The sequence below is a fragment of the Chenopodium quinoa genome, unplaced genomic scaffold (assembly GCF_001683475.1).
Source record: "Chenopodium quinoa cultivar QQ74 unplaced genomic scaffold, ASM168347v1, whole genome shotgun sequence".
NCBI classification, from domain to species: domain Eukaryota; kingdom Viridiplantae; phylum Streptophyta; class Magnoliopsida; order Caryophyllales; family Amaranthaceae; genus Chenopodium; species Chenopodium quinoa.
The window spans coordinates 545,620-565,852 of NW_018745281.1; the positions used below are offsets into that span (position 1 = coordinate 545,620).

Consider the following 20,233-nt stretch of genomic DNA (forward strand, 5'->3'; position numbering starts at 1 on the left):
CTTTATCTCATCTCCCGAGGATTCACGGTCAAGCAACGCATTCATCTCATTCGGCACAACCCTCTCCAATCCCGCGCAAGAGCATCTTGAAACCCTGTGGGGGAGCTTGTGGCAAAAAGGTTCCGAAATAGGCTTCAGTTAATCTTTCCATTCGATAATGTAATGTGTTCTCTCTAGTAGGCTAATAACTTGTGTCAATAAAGGAACCTTGCCCTTCGGTGTGTTCTAGCTAATTAAAGACCATAGATCTTGCCAATGAGGTATGATGTAGCATAGTTTATCAGGCATGAACATTATACTTGCCTACTTGGCAGTTGGCACTGACCTATACGATGAAGCATTCAGTAATATGTTTTGTTGTGTGTTGTGCTCCATTCTATCCTCATTAACTGAATTCAGTAATATGTTCAGTTGAATTTGTGCTTTTACCTCATATTTTAGATCTATTAGTAAACAGGAGATTTTTGGCCATACTGTTTATCTGAACTCAATTTTTTGTCGGATTATCGTATGTCGAAAACATTGTATGTACGTATAGTTGTATACAAGCCATGTAGACAGAGGTCAAGAACAAAATGGTATAATTTAAGGCATGTATGCCTGTATGGTGGAATACGATACATCTGATATTCGTTGTTCCTTAATTACCTTCGTAAAAAATACATGTCTAAACATTTCTGAATCATGCTTAATTAATTTTGTGTATATCAGATTTTTATTTCATGCACTCGGTTTCACCATCGTAAATTGTTTAGTTTATAAACTCGAAGATTTGGTTGATCTTGGTTTTGTTTGGTTGAATGTTATCACAACATATGCAAACAGCAAATAGTGGTATTTGATATACTCGTAAATCATTGAAATTTCTTGCATTGTACAAGTAAATTAGCAATGCACTCTGGTATTATTTAATGTAATTGATTATAATCATTTCTAAAATTTCTGTTGTGAGGGTATGGCCGAATCAAATTAAGTGATCATAATTTTTGGTACGTAAACTCCATAGATTATTGAGCAAGTGAGACATCTGGAAGTGGCTTCCCATCCAGGAAGGAGCGGAAGAGCACGAGAGATCGAGCAGGTTGCGAAAATGGTGCTTCATGGGAAGCTCCTCTTATAGTTGCATATGCAAGAATGTCACCATATACTTGCGTCCAACCACCAACCTGCCAAAATTAAGATGTTAGTTCCAATCCTTTTCTTGCTCCTCTTTTTACTTCAAGTTTGTGTGCACTGTATTTTTTATTTAATTTTTTTAACATTTTTTTTTTCGGTTTTGCAATTTGCACGCATTGCTAATGAATGTTTAGTTTTTATGTAAAATATTAGAATTGGAAAGGACATTTTTCGAATCCATATAATGAAATGGGATTATCATCAATAAGTGTGAGGTCATATTTTGAGAGAGTAGACATTCGTTTTAGCTTTAGATTGCTTAGTTACTACTCAAATATATCATATACTCCCTCCGTTTTTAAATACTTGCTCGTTGCTCCATTTTTCCATGCGCGGAGTTTTAGGAGAAATTGGAGAAAGTAATAAAATATGGAGGTAGTGGGGTTGTTGAAAGAATAAAAAATTGTAAAAAGCAAAAAATAGCTGAGAGAATTGTAGGAGAGAGAATATGGAATTAATAAAATATGATTTTTGTTAGGTCCACTAGTTTAGAGAAATGAATTAGATATTGTAAAAACTTTCTAAACAAGGACATGGAGCAAGTATTTAAAAACGGCCAAAATTAAAAAGTGAAACAAGTATTTAAAAACGGAGGGGTAACTCATTAGGAAAAAAAAAGACAAAAACTACTAAAGTCATACAAATTGAATATTCTCATGCGAAGGACAAATTAGTAGTTTTTAATTTAATTGGAGTCTACTTGGTTTAGATAGGGTAAGGTCATGTAATTTACGTAAAACTTGTGTTTAGATGGGGAAAATGGTAAGGATTGATTTGTCATGTAAAATGTTCTACTTCGACTTCAAATTTTATTAGCGACTAGCCGACTATGGTGGTTGTAGTTTGAATTTTATCACATTATTAGTTTAAATTGCACTATTAACGTGATTATTAATTCTGCAAAATACATAATCATGATAACAAAAGAAAAAAGAAATCGACCTGTCTATTTGTTAGCCAAGTTCGATAAGGCACAGTAGTGTTTAGTCCCAACTCCTTTGCCAATCCGTTTACAAGCGTTCTAGTTCCAATGAACGGTATTATTGAATCTTGGTCACCACTGCACAAATAGAATTAAAATAAACATGTATTAATAACAGTTGGAAATCATTGTCCAAGATTGATAGATTGTTACTTAGCTAGTATGATCATATCTAAGACAACACACTTATAAGACGTACTCTGTAGCATATACTCTTACAATAACATGAACATGTGATTGACGTGAGAACTTTAGATAACGTAGGGGTTAGTATTGAGAGAAAATTGCCCTCATAACCTTAGTACATATAATTTACCCTTTCAAAGAAAAAAATACGTATCAAATACGCAGCGTTAGTGATTAGTAAAATTACCTGTAAACCAGAACTCTCACGCCGCTTTTAGTGAAAGTGCCAAGTAGTGGAAGAGTAGGAATCTCCAAATCGTCCATGTGATAGTTTAGCACACTATACCATTGTTAACAAAGCATCTCAATGTTAAAATATAATGGTGGAAAATTAACCAACTAACAATACTAGAGTATAAGCTACATGAAAGTATATCTACTAGTATATCCAAGAATTAGTATTATAGAGTAATATAAGCTCTATCTCCCTAAAAGTGGATGTAGCTTACTATGAATGAATCGCTATAAATTCTTGGGCGTGTTTTATATTGTGCACTTAAATGCTTTCTCATCTTACAGCTTGTATTGCCATTCAAATAAAGATCCAAGCCCCAAAGTCCTATACTTATAAATTTAGTTAAGTTCGAACAAGATAAGTTGAATATTACTACTTATGCTTAATTCTTTTGTCATCAATATATTATAGTCGTCATATTGATATGGCATACAAGTATGAACTATGAAGTAAAGTATTGTAGATCTAACAGAAAAAGTAGAATAGTGTGCAAAATAATGGTGTCATATATACTTCATTTGTTTTTTTTTTTACTTGACCTGTTTCTTTTATCACGTTTGCTAATGCAAAACTTTAACGATCAATAACTTTAATTCTCCATAAGTAAAAATTATAAAAGTTATATATTATAATAGTACTTATTGAGACAAATTCAAAAAGATCTCACATGACTATGTTTTTCTTTACTTATTATCATAAAAGATAGTCAAAGGAGGAGTGGTAAATAGTGTAAAAGTCAAAGCGGTTCAAATAAAAAAAACGGAGAAAGTAGTATTTTGGAGTTCCGGCTCACGGGTTACAAAGAACAAGGATCAACTCGATCATGCTGATTTTAACCCTCATGCTGCCATTGCTAGGATATAAGTTTTTGGATTTTTCTAATAAAGCATATTTTTACAAAATTTGTTAAATAATTTGGACCAAAAAAAGATTTTAAATAAACACTTATTCAATTCGATGGTTTTACTTTTCTGTGTGAATGAAAATAAAATTACTTTTAATTTAAACCCCATAAACAATACTCCGTATTATCTTAGAAAAAAAATTAATTTTTTACGGGTAATAAAATAGTAATACTAGTAAATGATAGAGTGTAAAATCTAACAATTACTTTAAACTTTTAATTTAATTGATTTTTGGCGTGCTATCTACAATCAAGGTGATGTAAAGGTCATGACAAGAAAGTCATGAGTTATCGCCAGCCTAATCTCTGATTATATATTATTGAAGTTTTATGGCCAAAACTATTTTGTATGCCTGTAAATGGAATGTATCGAATTCTACATATTGTCATCTCACATGGGACTTTACCAATGTATCTTATAATCTAAAGTAGCTCAAATTTCAACAAACAAATACCAATCAAACCAATGCAATTTGAACTTATCAATGTGACATGCTTATACATGTTTCCAAATTAGTATTGTATTTCGTCTGTTATAACAGGATCTTTGGTGCAAAAATAGAATATTTAAGAAGAATCTTACTTGCTACAAGTAGCCCATTGAGTTACCCCAATAAGGTGTGCATGCATAGCCTTTTGTACATCTTTCCTATTCAAGTATTGGGTTGTTTCATCATCTAGACAAACATCAATTTTCTCTTCATCCTGCCATTAAATTATCAATACGTCAAGTATCTCTGTTGAATACACACAACACTCAGACATTAATATGACACTTAGCCAGTTCATTTTAAGACAATATCATGCAATATTTTCATTTGATCAACGTGTAACTTTGTATGACAATTCTAGCCGAGTTAAAGTAACATGCAAAAGAGAGAACAAACAATGACAAGAACCAATAACGAATAATCTGAATGAAAGCAGTGTGACTGCAAATACTTTGTACTTCGTATTACCATCATTTGGTTGAGGACATGAGCTTGTTGAGAAACCGAATGTAAACACACGTCGAGAGTGACATCGTACGAGTCAATAAACTTGCCAATCTCACTATTAATTTGAGAATTAACTAATTTGCAAGGTGCTGAAAGGAATTTCTGTTCTTGTCTCCTAATTTGTGAATAATTGCAGATTTTTTCAGAAAGATCATAAGTTGCATCAGATATTAGTCCATGAGACCAAAGATATTCACCGATTGAATTGAAGTCATTGTTGAACTCTAGCAATGGATTTCCTATCTGCATTTTAGGTGCATAATCATTGTATAAAATCACTAAAAAAGTAATTGCATAATTATTTTGTTTATCATTGAGTTTTACTTACAGCAACTCCCCTCAAATTTGACTTGAGGCTTGATTTTAGCACGAGGTTAGCAAGTTGTGGAACATAATGTCCTGTTTTCAAACAGGGGAAACAAACTTTCAACATATTAATTACGAGTAAAATGTCGTCGAATAATTGTCTTGTATACTATTTTGCTCGTAGAATAAGAATATGACCTCCATAGCTCTCTCCAGTGAGGAATAAATCTCTATTCTTGTATTCTGGGTATTTTGCTAGGAATTTTTGAAGAAATACCAGATTATCTCTTGCTGAACAAATGGTTTATTTTATTATCATTCATTTTCATCAGTAAATAAAAATTAATAGATAAAATATACAAAATATATAATGAAATGAAATCACTAAAATAAAAGACCTGTCATTTCATCATTAACTCCATCATAAAATGTTTTATTAGCAGAATAAGAAAACCCAACTCCTGCTGGTGATTCAAGATACAACATGTTTGCTTCTGCAATCAATAATAATGATATTAACCAACTAATTCATCAATAACATAATACTAAAACAGACACCAAGAATGACTCGTGTCACTTCCTGGTGTTGTATTTTCCCTCCAAAACTCCCCTTTCTCCTTTTAGGATTTTTTTTTTTATTTTTGAAATATTTGTATAATACAACTAAAATAATATTATTCTAAATCTTATATATTATCTTTACATAAAATGTATTTCTTTTTATTTCGTATTTTTATTTCTTTCATACACATTTACCTAAAATATTATTCCTACTCTTTTTTAATTATAGAAAAAGTGATCCACTGGTTGAAATACAATATACTATTATTACCGCCTGGACATGTTTTAGACGGAGTATTATTAGATTAGTACCCGTGCGATGCACGGATTTAACCAAAAAATATTTCGTAAAGTTTTATATTATTAAAATTAAATTAGTTTTTTAATAAATAAGCAACTTACTACAATAATAATATTTTATACTCTTTAATTCAATGGTAGTTAATTTACCAAATATAAGGAAGTGTAGCGCTTAAATAAAAATGAAAACAAAAAATGGTGTAACAATTTAAAAAAGTGGAGTGAGTGATAACAATTATACTTTGTATGTGTAATGTTATTTTGTAAGATTAAGTTAAGATATTTCTAATGTGAAGTATAAATTGAATTGAAATTTTTTTGTAAAATTAAGTTATGATATTTCTAATATGAAGTATAAATTAAATTTTGTAAGATTAAGTTAACAATTATACTTTGTATGTGATATATTATTTGTAATTTGTATATTTGCATATATCTTGTGCTAATAGTTTTACTGTAGATTTTATTCTGTTGTTTGAGTAATATTTTCATGTTTATTAAAAAGCATTTATTAATAAGTCAATAGTCATATAGTCACTAGATTGTATAGTTTTATTAGGAAATAATATGCATCATTAATGTAATTTATTGTATACTACTTTTAAATATTTTCAACACAACTAATCAACAATAATTTTTTTTTTTCTCAATCGTAGTTTTAATAATTTTGTCTTATTATTTTATTTTTCTATATGCGTTGCATTTGTTTATTCCACATGAGTTGTCTCATTTTTATATTATATCGCAATTAATTATGGGAAAAAGGTTATTACAACCGTACATCGCACGGGCACTTAATCTAGTTATTTTACTAATTACAATTTTCGCATTAGCTATTTTTTTCAAAAAATATAATTAAAAAGACTTTACCTTTATTCCAGCTAAATTCATTCTTAATCAATCCATTTCCACTTGGTCTAAAGGGTCCATGTTCACTGAATGCTCCTGCTCCAATAGATGAACAACCTGGCCCTGTAAACAAATACAAATTTTAAATTAAAGGGATTTTAATTTTAATTTTTATTAAAAAAAAATTAAAAAAAAGGTTTGAAAAAAAAAAAAAAAAAAACCTCCATTGAGCCAAAGAACAAGGGGTTTGGAAGAAGGGTTAGTTTCAGCTTGAACTAAATAGTAAAAAAGATTTCTTTTTTGGACTTCGTCGACAGTAATATAACCCGAAAATTGCTGGAAATTAACAGGGGGTTGCCCTGGTAAGCTTGTGATTTTATCATCTTCAGATGATAATGGAGTTACTTGTAATGCAAAGTTGCATAATAAAAGGGTTGCAAAGGTTATGACTTTTGTGAAAGACAACATTTTGCTGCACTTATGAAAGAAACTAAGGAAGAAAAACAAGTATTTATTATGTTTTGTAGTAGAATATTATGGTAAGGTAACACTACTAGTCAAATGAAATTTTGAATGATTTTTATAGTGTGGTTCCTAGTATTTTAGTGTATAAACTCTATACGTAACTACATGTCATTTGAGGGCCATGAAGAACTTTCCAAACGTAATGACAATAATTAAGTTGATTGAAACATTGAAAACTTCATATAAGGGTAAACTAGTGTTAGTTTAGGACAAACTTTGTTTTCAAATTGCATCAATTATTGGACTATTAATTGGAAAAGACTAGGTAGTCAACTTGATAACACTAGTACAAGTTTGTTGAATAATAACTTTTGAAGTGTTATGCTTTAGGATTTTTTTTTTAGCTTCCAAGATGTATACTATGTAATCAATTTTTCTCTTAAAAGAATATCATGAAGTGATCCATTATCGGCAAGCAAATTTGTTCACTTTGTGACTAGAATAATGTGAGTACTGGTAGTAGTGTAATACGGAGTATTGCCTTTTTGAATAATTGGAGTCCCAAGTAGTTATGTTATACTTAATTATTATAAATGCGCAATTTAAGAAATTGTTAAAGAATGTGAGTGGGTGTAAGATAAAGTAAGTGATAGAATGTAAATAAAGTAAGATTGTGTAAGAAAAGGTGAATAAAGTAAGAGAGAGAGAATAAAAAAGTGTAATAATTGTAGGTTTGAGGGGTAAGATGGTAAAGGGAATGTGCCATAAATAGAATAAAACAAAGTAGTTAGTAAGTAGAACTTCAAATAAAGAACTCAAATGAAAAGTGGGTAGAACAAACAAAAAAAAAAAAAAAAACCCGCAGGGAGTATGTTATTATTTTCAGTTTAAGTGTTCTTCATTTGTATTAACAAGATCCTATTTTGTTTTCATTTATTGAAATTAAAGATAATAACAATTAAATATGTGAATCATTGTGTATGCATAGATGAAAAGGTTGTAACTAAATAGACATAAGAATGTATTTTCTTAGATAATGACAGGCACTATGTATCTAAAAGTAGTGTTTTGATCACTTAATTTATAAGTGCATATACCGCGTGCTTAATTTGATGGTTATATTGCCCCACAAGGCCACAATTGATGTAAACACTACTACTTCCTCCGTCTCATAATATAGTTTTTGTTTATGTTTTTTCACGGTATCTAAAAATTAGGAGGTAAAAGTGGATGAATTACATTAATAAAAGTGTAAAGTACAATTATAAACAAAAGTTAGAGAGAGAAAGTGGAAAAAAATACAAGGCATGTGCAAAATTCAACAGTAATTTAGGAAGTACATACAATGAATAAATATAAAAAAGTGAGGGTAGAATGGTCTTTACATACTATCCAAAAATAGAAACAAGAACAACATTTTGGATCTCCAAAATAGAAAAATAGGAACTATATTATGGGATGGAGGGAGTACTAGTTTTGATTTAAATGTTTAATGGTTTTGTTTGAAATCACAAAAGTTTCATGTAAGTGAGTTCGTGTATAAAACATGCATGCCAATTTTGGTTTAATTTTTTTTAATGGTTTTGTACAAACTCTCTGAGGAAAAAAAACAAAACAAAAATATAGTAAAATAAACAATCTTTAATTATACAACTGGTTGTACCTAGCTTGCAAGGTACAGCTACGAGTATTCTTGTAAAATGTGTTCATTTGCACAATCTACTTAATTGTGTAATTTGCTCATTCAATCATTTGGTAGAAGTTTTGAGATTGAATTACAACGTTACAAGTCTTATGTGAATTAGTGTTTTTACCCCATATTTTGTTGTGCTTGTATATCGGAGCTAGCTAGAGCTCAATTAAAAATCATGATACACGCACATATATATATATCTGAATTTTATTATTAAATCATTGTATGTATTTGATCATAATAACCAAATCAATCCATACGTACAGTTTCTGAAATTTCTGCTATGAGTGTGGCTGAATCAAATTCAGTGAATCAATTTATACGTACAGTTTCTGAAATTTCTGCTATGAGTGTGGCTGAATCAAATTCAGTGAGTTTAACTTTCGGTACGTATAGACTCCATAGATTATTTGAGCCAGTGAAACATCTGGAAGTGGCTTCCCATCCAGGAAGGAGCGGAAGAGCACGAGAGATCGAGCGGGTTGCGAAAGTGGTACATGATGGGCAGCTCCTCTTACGGTTGCATATGCAAGAATGTCACCATATACTTGCGTCCAGCCACCAACCTGCATGCCAAGAATAAGATGTTAGCAAACTATCCTTTTCTTGTTCCTCTTTTTACTTGAAGTTTAATTTGTTGAAGGCTTGAAGCAAATGTTTAGAGGAGCCTAATAACAGTCTAATAATAGGCAAGATTAACGCTTTGAAACATGGTCATCATTTAAGATGGCATGAAATTGCATGTTCTATATATATAGAGTATATTTTTTTTTAATTTTTGAAAGGCCGTTTTTTTTTTCTTTTTTTTTTTTACGGGAAGAAATAATATCATTGATGAATAGACATATGGCATCTACAATAATAATAAAGATTTGTAAACCACAAATTTTGATAAATTAACATAACTTTCATGTATAGCATGTTCAATTTTCATATATATGAAGAAAAACAGAGAGAATTGGAAAGGAAGAAAGTATATATAAAAGTGACATATAAGTCATTTGATTTAGCTTATACATGTTTGTCTCTATTTAAAGTTGTATCAATTAGGTTGTGCCGATTTGGTAGGATTCTTTTTGGTTTAGGGCAAGGTAAAATTATGTTAATTTTGAGAGGTGAAAGTTCATGATATTTGATTTGATTTGTCATGTAGAGTGTCTTGGACCTTAAATATTGTTAGCGGCTATCGTCTATTACTCTCATGGATCCAATTTTCTTATCACATTACTAGTTTAAATTGCAATATCTACTTGACAATTAATCTATAAAGTGCACAAGCAACAAATGAAAACATGAGAAATCGACCTATTTATCTGTTAACTAAGTTCTGTAAGGCACAGTATTGTTTAGTCTCATCTCCTTTGCCAATCCATTTATCAGTGTTCTAGTTCCTGTGAATGGAATTACTGCATCTTGGTCACCACTGCAAAAACAAAATTAGAATGTTTGAGTCCATAAATATCCATAATTATTGGTTACATACAAAAGAGTATGAGCATTTCCAGACTTATAATGTAAATTATGACTCTGTATAATTTTATACTTCCTCTGTTCTAGTAATATTGCAACAACTGAACTTTTGCACTATTCATCAGGCTTGTTTGACTACAAATTATGATTTATACGTAAAGTAAAATATAGTCATGTGGGGTCTTGTTAGATTTGTCTCGTAAAATACTTTTACAATATCAACTTTTTATAATTTTTACTCTTATATAATTATAAATATTTAACATATAAAATGTGTTTTGAAATACGTAATTTCATCCTTGTTGCAATATTTGTGGAACAGAGGAAGTATAAACTAAGAATATACGAAGTATATATAATTTTTTTTGGGTAAGGAAAAAGGATTATTAGGACCCCTCCTCAATGTATATTGTATATGTAATTAAAGGACAAGTTTATTGTCCTTATTCAATTTATGAGGGCCGATACACTACAACAAAATAAGGTATCTGTAACAATTGAGAATAACTGTCCAATATAGGAAGATTGCTACCTACTTACCTTTTTTGATCTTATGATTCTTGTCTAAGAAAACACGCTAAGACGTATGAGTAGCATTGAATCTTACAATTATATATATGGACATGTAACTAATGTGAGAACTTTAGATAAGGTAGAATTATATATTGAGAGATAAAAAATTGTCCTAATATCAATATACTTTACCTTTTAAAAAAAATACAGACTTAAAGTGCAAATTAAGGTGCAGTGATAAGTGCAAAACATATGAAATAAAATTACCTGTAAACAAAAACTCGAACGTCATTTTTAGTGAGAATGCCAAGTAGGGGAAGAGTAGGAACCTCCAAATCGTCCATGTGATAGTTAAGCACACTATACCATATCATTGTTAACAAAGCTTCTCAATGTTAGAATATAATGATGGAAAATTAAGCAACTAACAATACTAGAGAATAAGCTAACCAATATATCCTACATCTAAATTAAAGTAGCTCGAATTTCAACAAACAAATTCCAATCTAACCAATGCAACTTGAACTTATCAACGTGCCATGCGATTACATGTTTCCAAATTAGTATTGTACTCCGTACTTCGAAAGTTAGAATATATCTTAAAGAAAAATCTTACTTGCTACAAGCTGTCCATTGAGTAACACCAATAAGGTGTGCATGCATAGCCTTTTGCAAATCTTTCCTGTTCATGTATTGGGTAGTTTCATCTTTTAGACAAACATCAATGTTCTCTTCATCCTGCCATTAAATTAATCAATAGGTCAAGTACTCTATTGAATACACGACACTCGGATATTGATATGACACTTAAATTAAATGATTCATGATAAGATAATATCATGTAATATGTTCATAAATGATCAACGTGTAATAATGTAATACAATATCATGCAATATTTTCATAAATGATCAACATGTAATTATGTATGACAATTCTAGCCGAGTTAAGGTAACATGTGTACGAGAGAACAACATATGACAACTTGAACCATTTATAAGAAAGCAATGTGACTGCAAGTACTTTGTGTTACCATCATTTGGTTGAGGACATGAGCTTGTTGAGAAACCGAATGTAAACAAACGTCGAGAGTGACATCGTGCTAGTTAATAAACCGGCCAATCTCACTACGAATTTGAGAAATAACTTATTTACAAGGTGCGGAGAGAAATCCTTTCTGTGATTGTCTCCTAATTTGTGAATAATTGCATACTTTTTCAGAAACCTCATATGTTGCATCAGATATTAGTCCATGAGACCAAAGATATTCTGCCCTTGAATAGAAGTCATTGTTAAACTCTAGCAGTGGATTTCCTATCTGCAATTTTAGGATCATAATCATCATATAAATCACCAAAATTAAGTTAATTAATTGCATATAAATATATGGAAAATTTGTCAGAAAGATACTTATATGCTCACTTTTTTTTGCGAAGAAGGATTTTATATGTTCAAAATGGTGAAAAAGGTTCTGATAAGTCACTTTTATTGTGAGGAGGGACCTTGACGTCGAAATATGGTTGTTGACTTTATTTTTCCGGGGTTGACCATCACGCACGTGAAAGTGATGACATGATGTTTAAAAAGGCCCTTCAATCTTTTTTCCCCATTTTTTCACTTTCTCTCTTTTTCTATCTCCAAATTTTCTCTCAAATTTCTTCTCTTTCTTTAAAATCATGGGAAAAAAAGAAGGAAAGGCATTTTTTAAACATCACGTGCATTTCACATGATAGTCAACCCCGGAAAAGTAAAGTTAGCGGTCATATTTCAATGTCAAGATTCCTCCTTAAAACAAAAGTGACTTGTAAAGACTTTTTTTCACCATTTTGAACATATAAGGTTCTTTTTCACAAAAAAAAGTAAACATATAAGTACCTTTTAGACAAAGTTTCCTAAATATATTAATCATCGATTAATAGTTTATTACTCACAGCAACTCCCTTCAAACTTGACTTGAGGCTTGATTTTAGTATGAGGTTAGGAAGTTGTGGAACATAATGTCCTGTTTTTAAACAGGGGAAACAACTTTTCAACATATTAATTACGAGTAAGTGTTGTTGAATAATTGTCTTGTATACTATTTTACTCGTTATTAAAATATTATGGAAAAAGAATATGACCTCCATAGCCCTCTCCAGTGAGGAATAAATCCCTATTCTTGTATTCTGGGTATTTTGTTAGAAATTTTTGAAGAAATACCAGATTATTTTTTGCTGAAAAAAAGACATTAATTATTATTTTTTATCAGTAAACAAAAACAATGTGTTAAATTTTTAAGAAATGTTATAAAATGAAATTAGTACAACAAAAAAAATATTAAAAACCTGTCATTTCATCATTAACTCCATCATAAAATGATTGATTAGCAGAATAAGAAAACCCAACTCCTGCTGGTGATTCAAGATACAACATATTTGCTTCTGCAATCAAATCAATAACAATGATATTACTAACTAATTAATTAATTACTAATTACATTTTTTGCATTAGCTAACTTTTTCAAAAAAAAAATATAAAGACTTCACCTTTTTTCCGGCTAAATTCGTTCTTAATCAATCCATTTCCACTTGGTCTAAAGGGTCCATGTTCACTGAATGCTCCTGCTCCAATAGATGAACAACCTGGCCCTGTAAACATATTCAAAAATTAAATTAAAGAAAAAACAAAAAAATAATACAAAGTAATTTTATATATAAAAAAAATAATAAAAAATAAATAATAATAATAATAATAATTAATAAATATCTTATAATTCGGTACTATTTCCATCATAAAATTCGTTTTAAAAAGTTCTTTAAAATAAGATCCATTTATAATATATTTAATTTATTTACAAAAGAGAATTAGTGAAAATAAGTTTTAATCATGAAAAATAATTTTTGTTTTGGTAAAAATACTTTTAGTTCAGTAAAAATAATTTCAGTTCAATAAAATATATTTCAATTCAGTATGTCTAAATATCCTGCATTATCAAAAGGGATTATATGCTCGTATTTAACCTTCAATCCAAAAAGTTTATCCTAAACTTTTATCAACCATCTAGGCATCGCCCAGGCACACAACTAGAGAATCAGTGTCACAAACTTTTATACGTAGCTTGTCAAACCGTGTCACAAACTACTTCGTTAATGCTATAGGGGTTACTTAGTCGGTGTTATAGTGGTTACTCAATTAGTGTTATAGATAGGGGTTACTTAGTCAGTGTCAAAGTTTACTCAGTTAATATTACAGGGGTTACTAGGTCAGTTTTATAGAGGTTATTTTGTCCGGCCAAATGGTGTCGCTAGCCGCATACAAAATGCATTGTTATTTAATTTATTTAAAAAATAATAGAGAATCAGTAAAAATAAGTTTTAATCAGTAAAAATAATTTTAGTTTGGAAAATATACTTTCAGTTCAGTAAAAATAATTTAACTTTAATAAAAATAATTTCAATTCAATAATAACATAAATATGTATTTACGAACAAAACTACAGAAAGTACACTATTATATTATATATAAATATAAGCCATATGATATCGTATGTCTAAATATCCTACATTATCAGAACGAATTATTTGACCGTATTTAACATTCAAGTAAAAATGTTGTCTTAAAATTTTATCAACTATCTGGGCATCGCCCGGGCACAAAACTAGTATATATATATATATATATATATATATATATATATATATATATATATATATATATATATTCATGTGAGAAAGTATGAGAAGCAATTACAGCGCTTAGATCTAGAAAATCCAATGGCTGTTATTTAACCCACCTCATTAATGGCATTATTGGTAATTTTCACCAACTTTTTAAATATGTTGATAAATGACGTTCAATTCTATTTTATGTTTGACTCTCCATTAACATAGTAGTATACTTTCTCTCTCCTCATATAAGCCCTTCCAGGCTTCCACTAATACCTTAATTTCATTATATTGTATCAATTATATGATTTTAATGTATCTATAATATATATTGAATGTATCTGTAATGTTCTTTTGATATTTTATCCTCATAACAACTACAACCCAATCTTAGCTAACCTTCAATCTGAATTTTCAAATTTGGATATCTTAATTCATCCAATTTTGTGTTGTCTTATGTAATGTAATTATAATTACGTGTGAAATTTTCTTGTAAATATCTGACAAATCAAAACTCAACTTAAACATCAAGAAAACAGAGTATCTTTAATTTTGGAGCAACATAGCCTAGAATATAAAATCTTCTTCAACTGAATGTTTGTGGTTAATTGCTGAAATTTTAAAGTGGACACTTATTTGATGACTTGGTGTGCCCGAGAATGACGAGAAAAGTACGATACGAAGTAAGCAGTATCTTAATAATGAGTAAACATGTTATATTTAATTTTTTCTCCTTGTTATAAATATTTGGTAATGGTAATCATAATTGGTTGATAAAAATTGGGTTAACATGGCTTAAACTCAAATCAGCCTTCCCACGCACCACACTGAATTTTAATGAATCTGCAACATATTTTGGATGTATTTATAGTGTACTACTAGTGTATACGCAATGTATTACTAATGTACTTACAATGTGTTACCAATATATTTACGCTTCTAACATTTCTCACGTTAAGTGTACTTCTCACTAGATCCTAACCCTATATATATATATATATATATATATATATATATATATATATATATATATATATATATATATATATATATATATATATATATATATATATATATGTGTGTGTTTTAGGCGGTAAAATTTTCTACAACAACTTGACATGTGTACACTTAGAGGAAAGGATAATGTTACCGGTTGTTATTTTATTACTCGTAATAGTTATAGATAAATTCCTCAATTTTTTTTTTAAACCACTAACACTATTAAAATCCATTAATTGAACACCAATATCAATTTTAAATTACTTAAATCAAAACATTTCTATCTGGAGCATTACTCAAAATCTCAAATGCCATAAGGATTTTTGAAAAATTTATTTATTTAAAATATTACTTCATTAGTGGTTTTACGCACAATAAAACTTAATATCAACAGCAGATTTAAGCCAGTAAAAAAAAAAAGAAAAAATAAAAAAAAAAAAAAAAAAGAAAGAAAGAAAGAAGAAGATAATTTATGTTTAAGCAACTATGTATGAAAATTATTAAGCTGACCTTAGTATGTTGAAAATAGTACTACCTCCAGTTTTTTTTTAGTTTTCACTATTTGTCTTTTACACTATTAACAAACTACACTTTAACTAGCTTTTGTGATTTATAACTACGATAAAATATAGTCAAGTGAGATCTTGTTTAAATCATCTCAATGTATATTCTATTAATATGCAATTTTTATAATTTTACAATGTCGGGAACTAGATATATTAATCGTTAAAATAGTGCTAAATAAAAACGGTGTTAGTATATCCTGAATGACAAAGTAGTCCACATCCATGATTATCTTTCTTTGATTACATGTGAATATGTGATTATCATCAAGACCTTGTGGAGTTGAACATATTGATAGAATATATGATAAATATTTTAGATATTATTCTGTATATTAGGATATAGTTTTGTGAATATTCTGTAAATATGTTTTGAGATTTTCTATATATATCAATCTGAGGAATTTCATAAAATCTAATATGATATTAGAGCTTAGGCATTTTGATCCAACCTTAGCATACACACTTTTTAACTTTTTTTTTTTTTACACACTTTTTAACTACTTTTTTTTTTAACACACTTTTTAACTTTTTTTTTCTTTTTCCCCAAGCCCTAGCCGCTGCCCCCTATTCTTCCCGTACCCACCCTAGCCAATCTATCTTCTTTTCTCTATTTTTTTTTAAAAAAAAATCTTTTAATTTACTAAACTAGTTCATAAGGTCAAACTTTAAGATTTTTGGAGGCGTCTTAGATGATCTATAAATTAGATAAATATGCACATTTCAGATTATGTAAAGATTCTTTTGAATGTCCTTTTTATAATTTATAGATCAATTTGAAAGAGCTTTTGGTAAGTGAGCCTTTAAAAACAACCAAAATCAAATTTTAATGAATGACGGATATGATGAGCTTATTAAGTCAGTAAGACTTCGTGCTTGTTTAATTAACCTTAGTTTTTGCTTATCTAATTTGATCTGAATTTATATGGTCTGATCTGATTTGAATTTCTAATTTGACCAAACTTTGACATTTGGTATACGATAGTCTATAAAGAAAAAAATATAAGTTGGGTTTTGTTAGATTCGTAATAAGATATATTTTATTACAGTATATCCAGTGATAGAAAAACACACATAAAACGATAAATTATGTCACACAACTTATTTTTTTTCTGATCTAATCTGATTCGAAATAAGTAAAAATATGATGAATTCATGACCTTATTCATACAAATATACAATATATACGAAGTATGTTTTTTTGGGTAAGTGAGGAAAAGTAAACATAGATAGTTTATGCAATTATGTCAACAACTAACTTTAATCATTCATATTTATTTTCATCGACTTTGATTTGTTTTCCTAGCATTAGACAAACACGGAAGAGTTTCTAAAAGAACAAAAGAACACAACCAAGTTTTTCACTAGTCTACAATTGTTCGAGTTAGGCTTGTTTATTAATCAAGCGTGTTTCATTGGTTTATTTAATGAACGAGCTATGACCATTCTTATTTACGAGTGTATTGCCTCATTGATATCTCTATCGTCCTTCATATTACTCTACCCAAACACATATGATCATTCTTATCTACGAGTGTATTGCCTCATTGATATCTCTATCGTCGTTCATATTACTCTACCCAAACACATATGACCATTCTTATCTATGAGTGTATTGCCTCATTGATATTTCTATCGTCCTTCATATTACTCTACCCAAACACATATGACCATTCTTATCTACGAGTGTATTGCCTCATTGATATCTCTATCGTCCTTCATATTACTCTACCCAAACACATATGACCATTCTTATCTACGAGTGTATTGCCTCATTGATATCTCTATCGTCGTTCATATTACTCTACCCAAACACATATGACCATTCTTATCTACGAGTGTATTGCCTCATTGATATCTCTATCGCCGTTCATATTACTCTACCCAAACACATATGACCATTCTTATCTACGAGTGTATTGCCTCATTGATATCTCTATCGTCGTTCATATTACTCTACCCAAACACATATGACCATTCTTATCTACGAGTGTATTGCCTCATTGATATCTCTATCGTCGTTCATATTACTCTACCCAAACACATATGACCATTCTTATCTACGAGTGTATTGCCTCATTGATATCTCTATCGTCGTTCATATTACTCTACCCAAACACATATGACCATTCTTATCTACGAGTGTATTGCCTCATTGATATCTCTATCGTCGTTCATATTACTCTACCCAAACACATATGACCATTCTTATCTACGAGTGTATTGCCTCATTGATATCTCTATCGTCCTTCATATTACTCTACCCAAACACATATGACCATTCTTATCTACGAGTGTATTGCCTCATTGATATCTCTATCGTCGTTCATATTACTCTACCCAAACACATATGACCATTTCTCTATCGTCGTTCATATTACTCTACCCAAACACATATGACCATTCTTATCTACGAGTGTATTGCCTCATTGATATCTCTATCGTCGTTCATATTACTCTACCCAAACACATATGACCATTCTTATCTACGAGTGTATTGCCTCATTGATATCTCTATCGTCGTTCATATTACTCTACCCAAACACATATGACCATTCTTATCTACGAGTATATTGCCTCATTGATATCTCTATCGTCCTTCATATTACTCTACCCAAACACATATGACCATTCTTATCTACGAGTGTATTGCCTCATTGACATCTCTATCGTCGTTCATATTACTCTACCCAAACACATATGACCATTCTTATCTACGAATGTATTGCCTCATTGAGATCTCTATATATCTCCCTTCATATTACTCTACCCAAACACACAGTACAAGTACACGGCATGACGTATCACGTACCTGCCTTTTGAGACTAATCAATTACTCGAAAACTAGGGAGTAAGTATGAGCCACAAAGAAAAATATCATCCCTAACCCCTTACTTACGTTGGACCAGCTAGGTGGGACATATCACTTGATCACCTAAACCCCAAAGGTTTCTATAAGTACACATGCATCTAACTCTTGTTTATATGCAAAGTAAAAAATACTAGAAGTTGCAAAACTAGCCAAAAAAAATGCCCTCGTTATTTGCATTTTCTTATCTTGTTAGCTTACTAGCCTTATCCTTTTTAACATTTGATCATCCCTTAATCCTTCTCGTAGAGTCGAATCTCGACTCAGACAAGGATGCCTTAATCTCATTCCGATCCCAATTAAGCCTAGATAATCCTTCCAATAACCCTTTATCTTCATGGGATCGAAACTCGTCCCCTTGCAATTGGACAAGAGTTGTTTGTAACAAGATTGGTGATAGAGTCATTGGGCTAAACTTGTCAAGCTTACAACTTAGTGGACAAATAAGCCCTCATATAGGTAACCTTTCATTACTCCAATCTCTACAACTTCAAAACAACCAACTTACCAACACAATTCCAAAGGAAGTATGTGTTGAGTCCCTTAGGTTTTGATTGATAGTTTTGAATGATGACAAACAGCTAAGGGAAACAGGTCTTTGAAAGTGTTCAATACAGTTGGGGGAACCAACTAAAATAGAACACTGTTTTCCTAGATAAGTTATTGATTATATGAGTTATCTATTGAACTAACTTATCTATATACAGGAAACAGTTAGATGATAAATGTGCTATGTACTGGTGGGGAACCAGTATGAACCGTTTCCTTGACTGCTATGCGGAAAAGCAGTCACATACTCTTTATTGTGCATTAACCATGTTACATGTGCAGTAGTTGAGTTGATTCCAAGACTTGGAGCATAGAAGCCTTTCGAAGATATTTCGAAGAAAGATTGTTTGCTCATAATAGAAGTATTCAAGGAAGATTCAAGTCTTGAAGATTACATGAAGAAAAGACGATTTATGCTTTAATATGTTATCTAGGTTTTCATGTAATATGCTCCGTAGTATGCTTGCATGTTTGGGTTATATAAGTGCTTAAAAGTATATTGAAGTATGATATGAAATCTGGTACAAAGTTGGAACAGGTTTCATAACATGTTTCAATTCAGGGAACCAGGTCGGGGAACCAGGTTCACTGTACGAAATATTCGAGCTGCCGTTTTGGAAAAAGATTTTACAAAAAGATTTTTTCGAAAAGATTATTTTGAAAATATTTTGTGCAGCTGGAAATAAGATGAAATATTCTTGGTTACCTAAAAACTAGGAGTATTTATCTTAATTGATTCTATCTTTGTGATTAAATCAAATAAGATAAATACTTTCCTAAAATTACAATATATCTTATTCTCTAAGATTGTGTGATTTAAGGAAACTAGGTTTTAGGAATCTAAGCTTATATAAACTCATCTTATTTCACATATTTCGTGTGCCTCTCCAGAAATTAAAAAGAGCAATTATTTGAGAGCATATACTTAAGCACTAATCCCATTCATCAAGTCATATACAAGAGCATTCTAGTA

General features: G+C 30.2%; 1 protein-coding gene and 1 pseudogene across 1 annotated transcript; both read right to left on the bottom strand.

Annotated features, from left to right (window-relative positions):
• Positions 1-816: 816 nt before the first annotated feature.
• Positions 817-7,054, bottom strand: LOC110711523 (serine carboxypeptidase-like 45). Its single transcript, XM_021889932.1, has 10 exons — positions 6,719-7,054; positions 6,519-6,620; positions 5,186-5,281; positions 4,986-5,078; positions 4,810-4,880; positions 4,443-4,724; positions 4,067-4,188; positions 2,532-2,624; positions 2,119-2,236; positions 817-1,166 (listed from the first exon to the last, which is right to left on the bottom strand). The coding sequence occupies exons 1-10, from the start codon at positions 6,963-6,965 to the stop codon at positions 1,008-1,010; spliced, it is 1,383 nt and encodes a 460-aa protein (XP_021745624.1). The 5' UTR covers positions 6,966-7,054; the 3' UTR covers positions 817-1,007.
• Positions 7,055-8,758: 1,704 nt separating this feature from the next.
• Positions 8,759-13,310, bottom strand: LOC110711525 (annotated as a pseudogene).
• Positions 13,311-20,233: the final 6,923 nt, after the last annotated feature.

Excerpts from the sequence above, each read along its gene's own strand:
- LOC110711523 (XM_021889932.1), bottom strand. The coding sequence starts at position 6,965 with ATGTTGTCTTTCACAAAAGTCATAACCTTTGCAACCCTTTTATTATGC. Across the intron at positions 5,282-6,518 it reads TGAATTTAGCTGGAATAAAG|AAGCAAACATGTTGTATCTT; the intron begins GTAAAGTCTTTT and ends TATTGATTGCAG. Across the intron at positions 4,725-4,809 it reads CAAATTTGAGGGGAGTTGCT|ATAGGAAATCCATTGCTAGA; the intron begins GTAAGTAAAACT and ends CCTAAAATGCAG.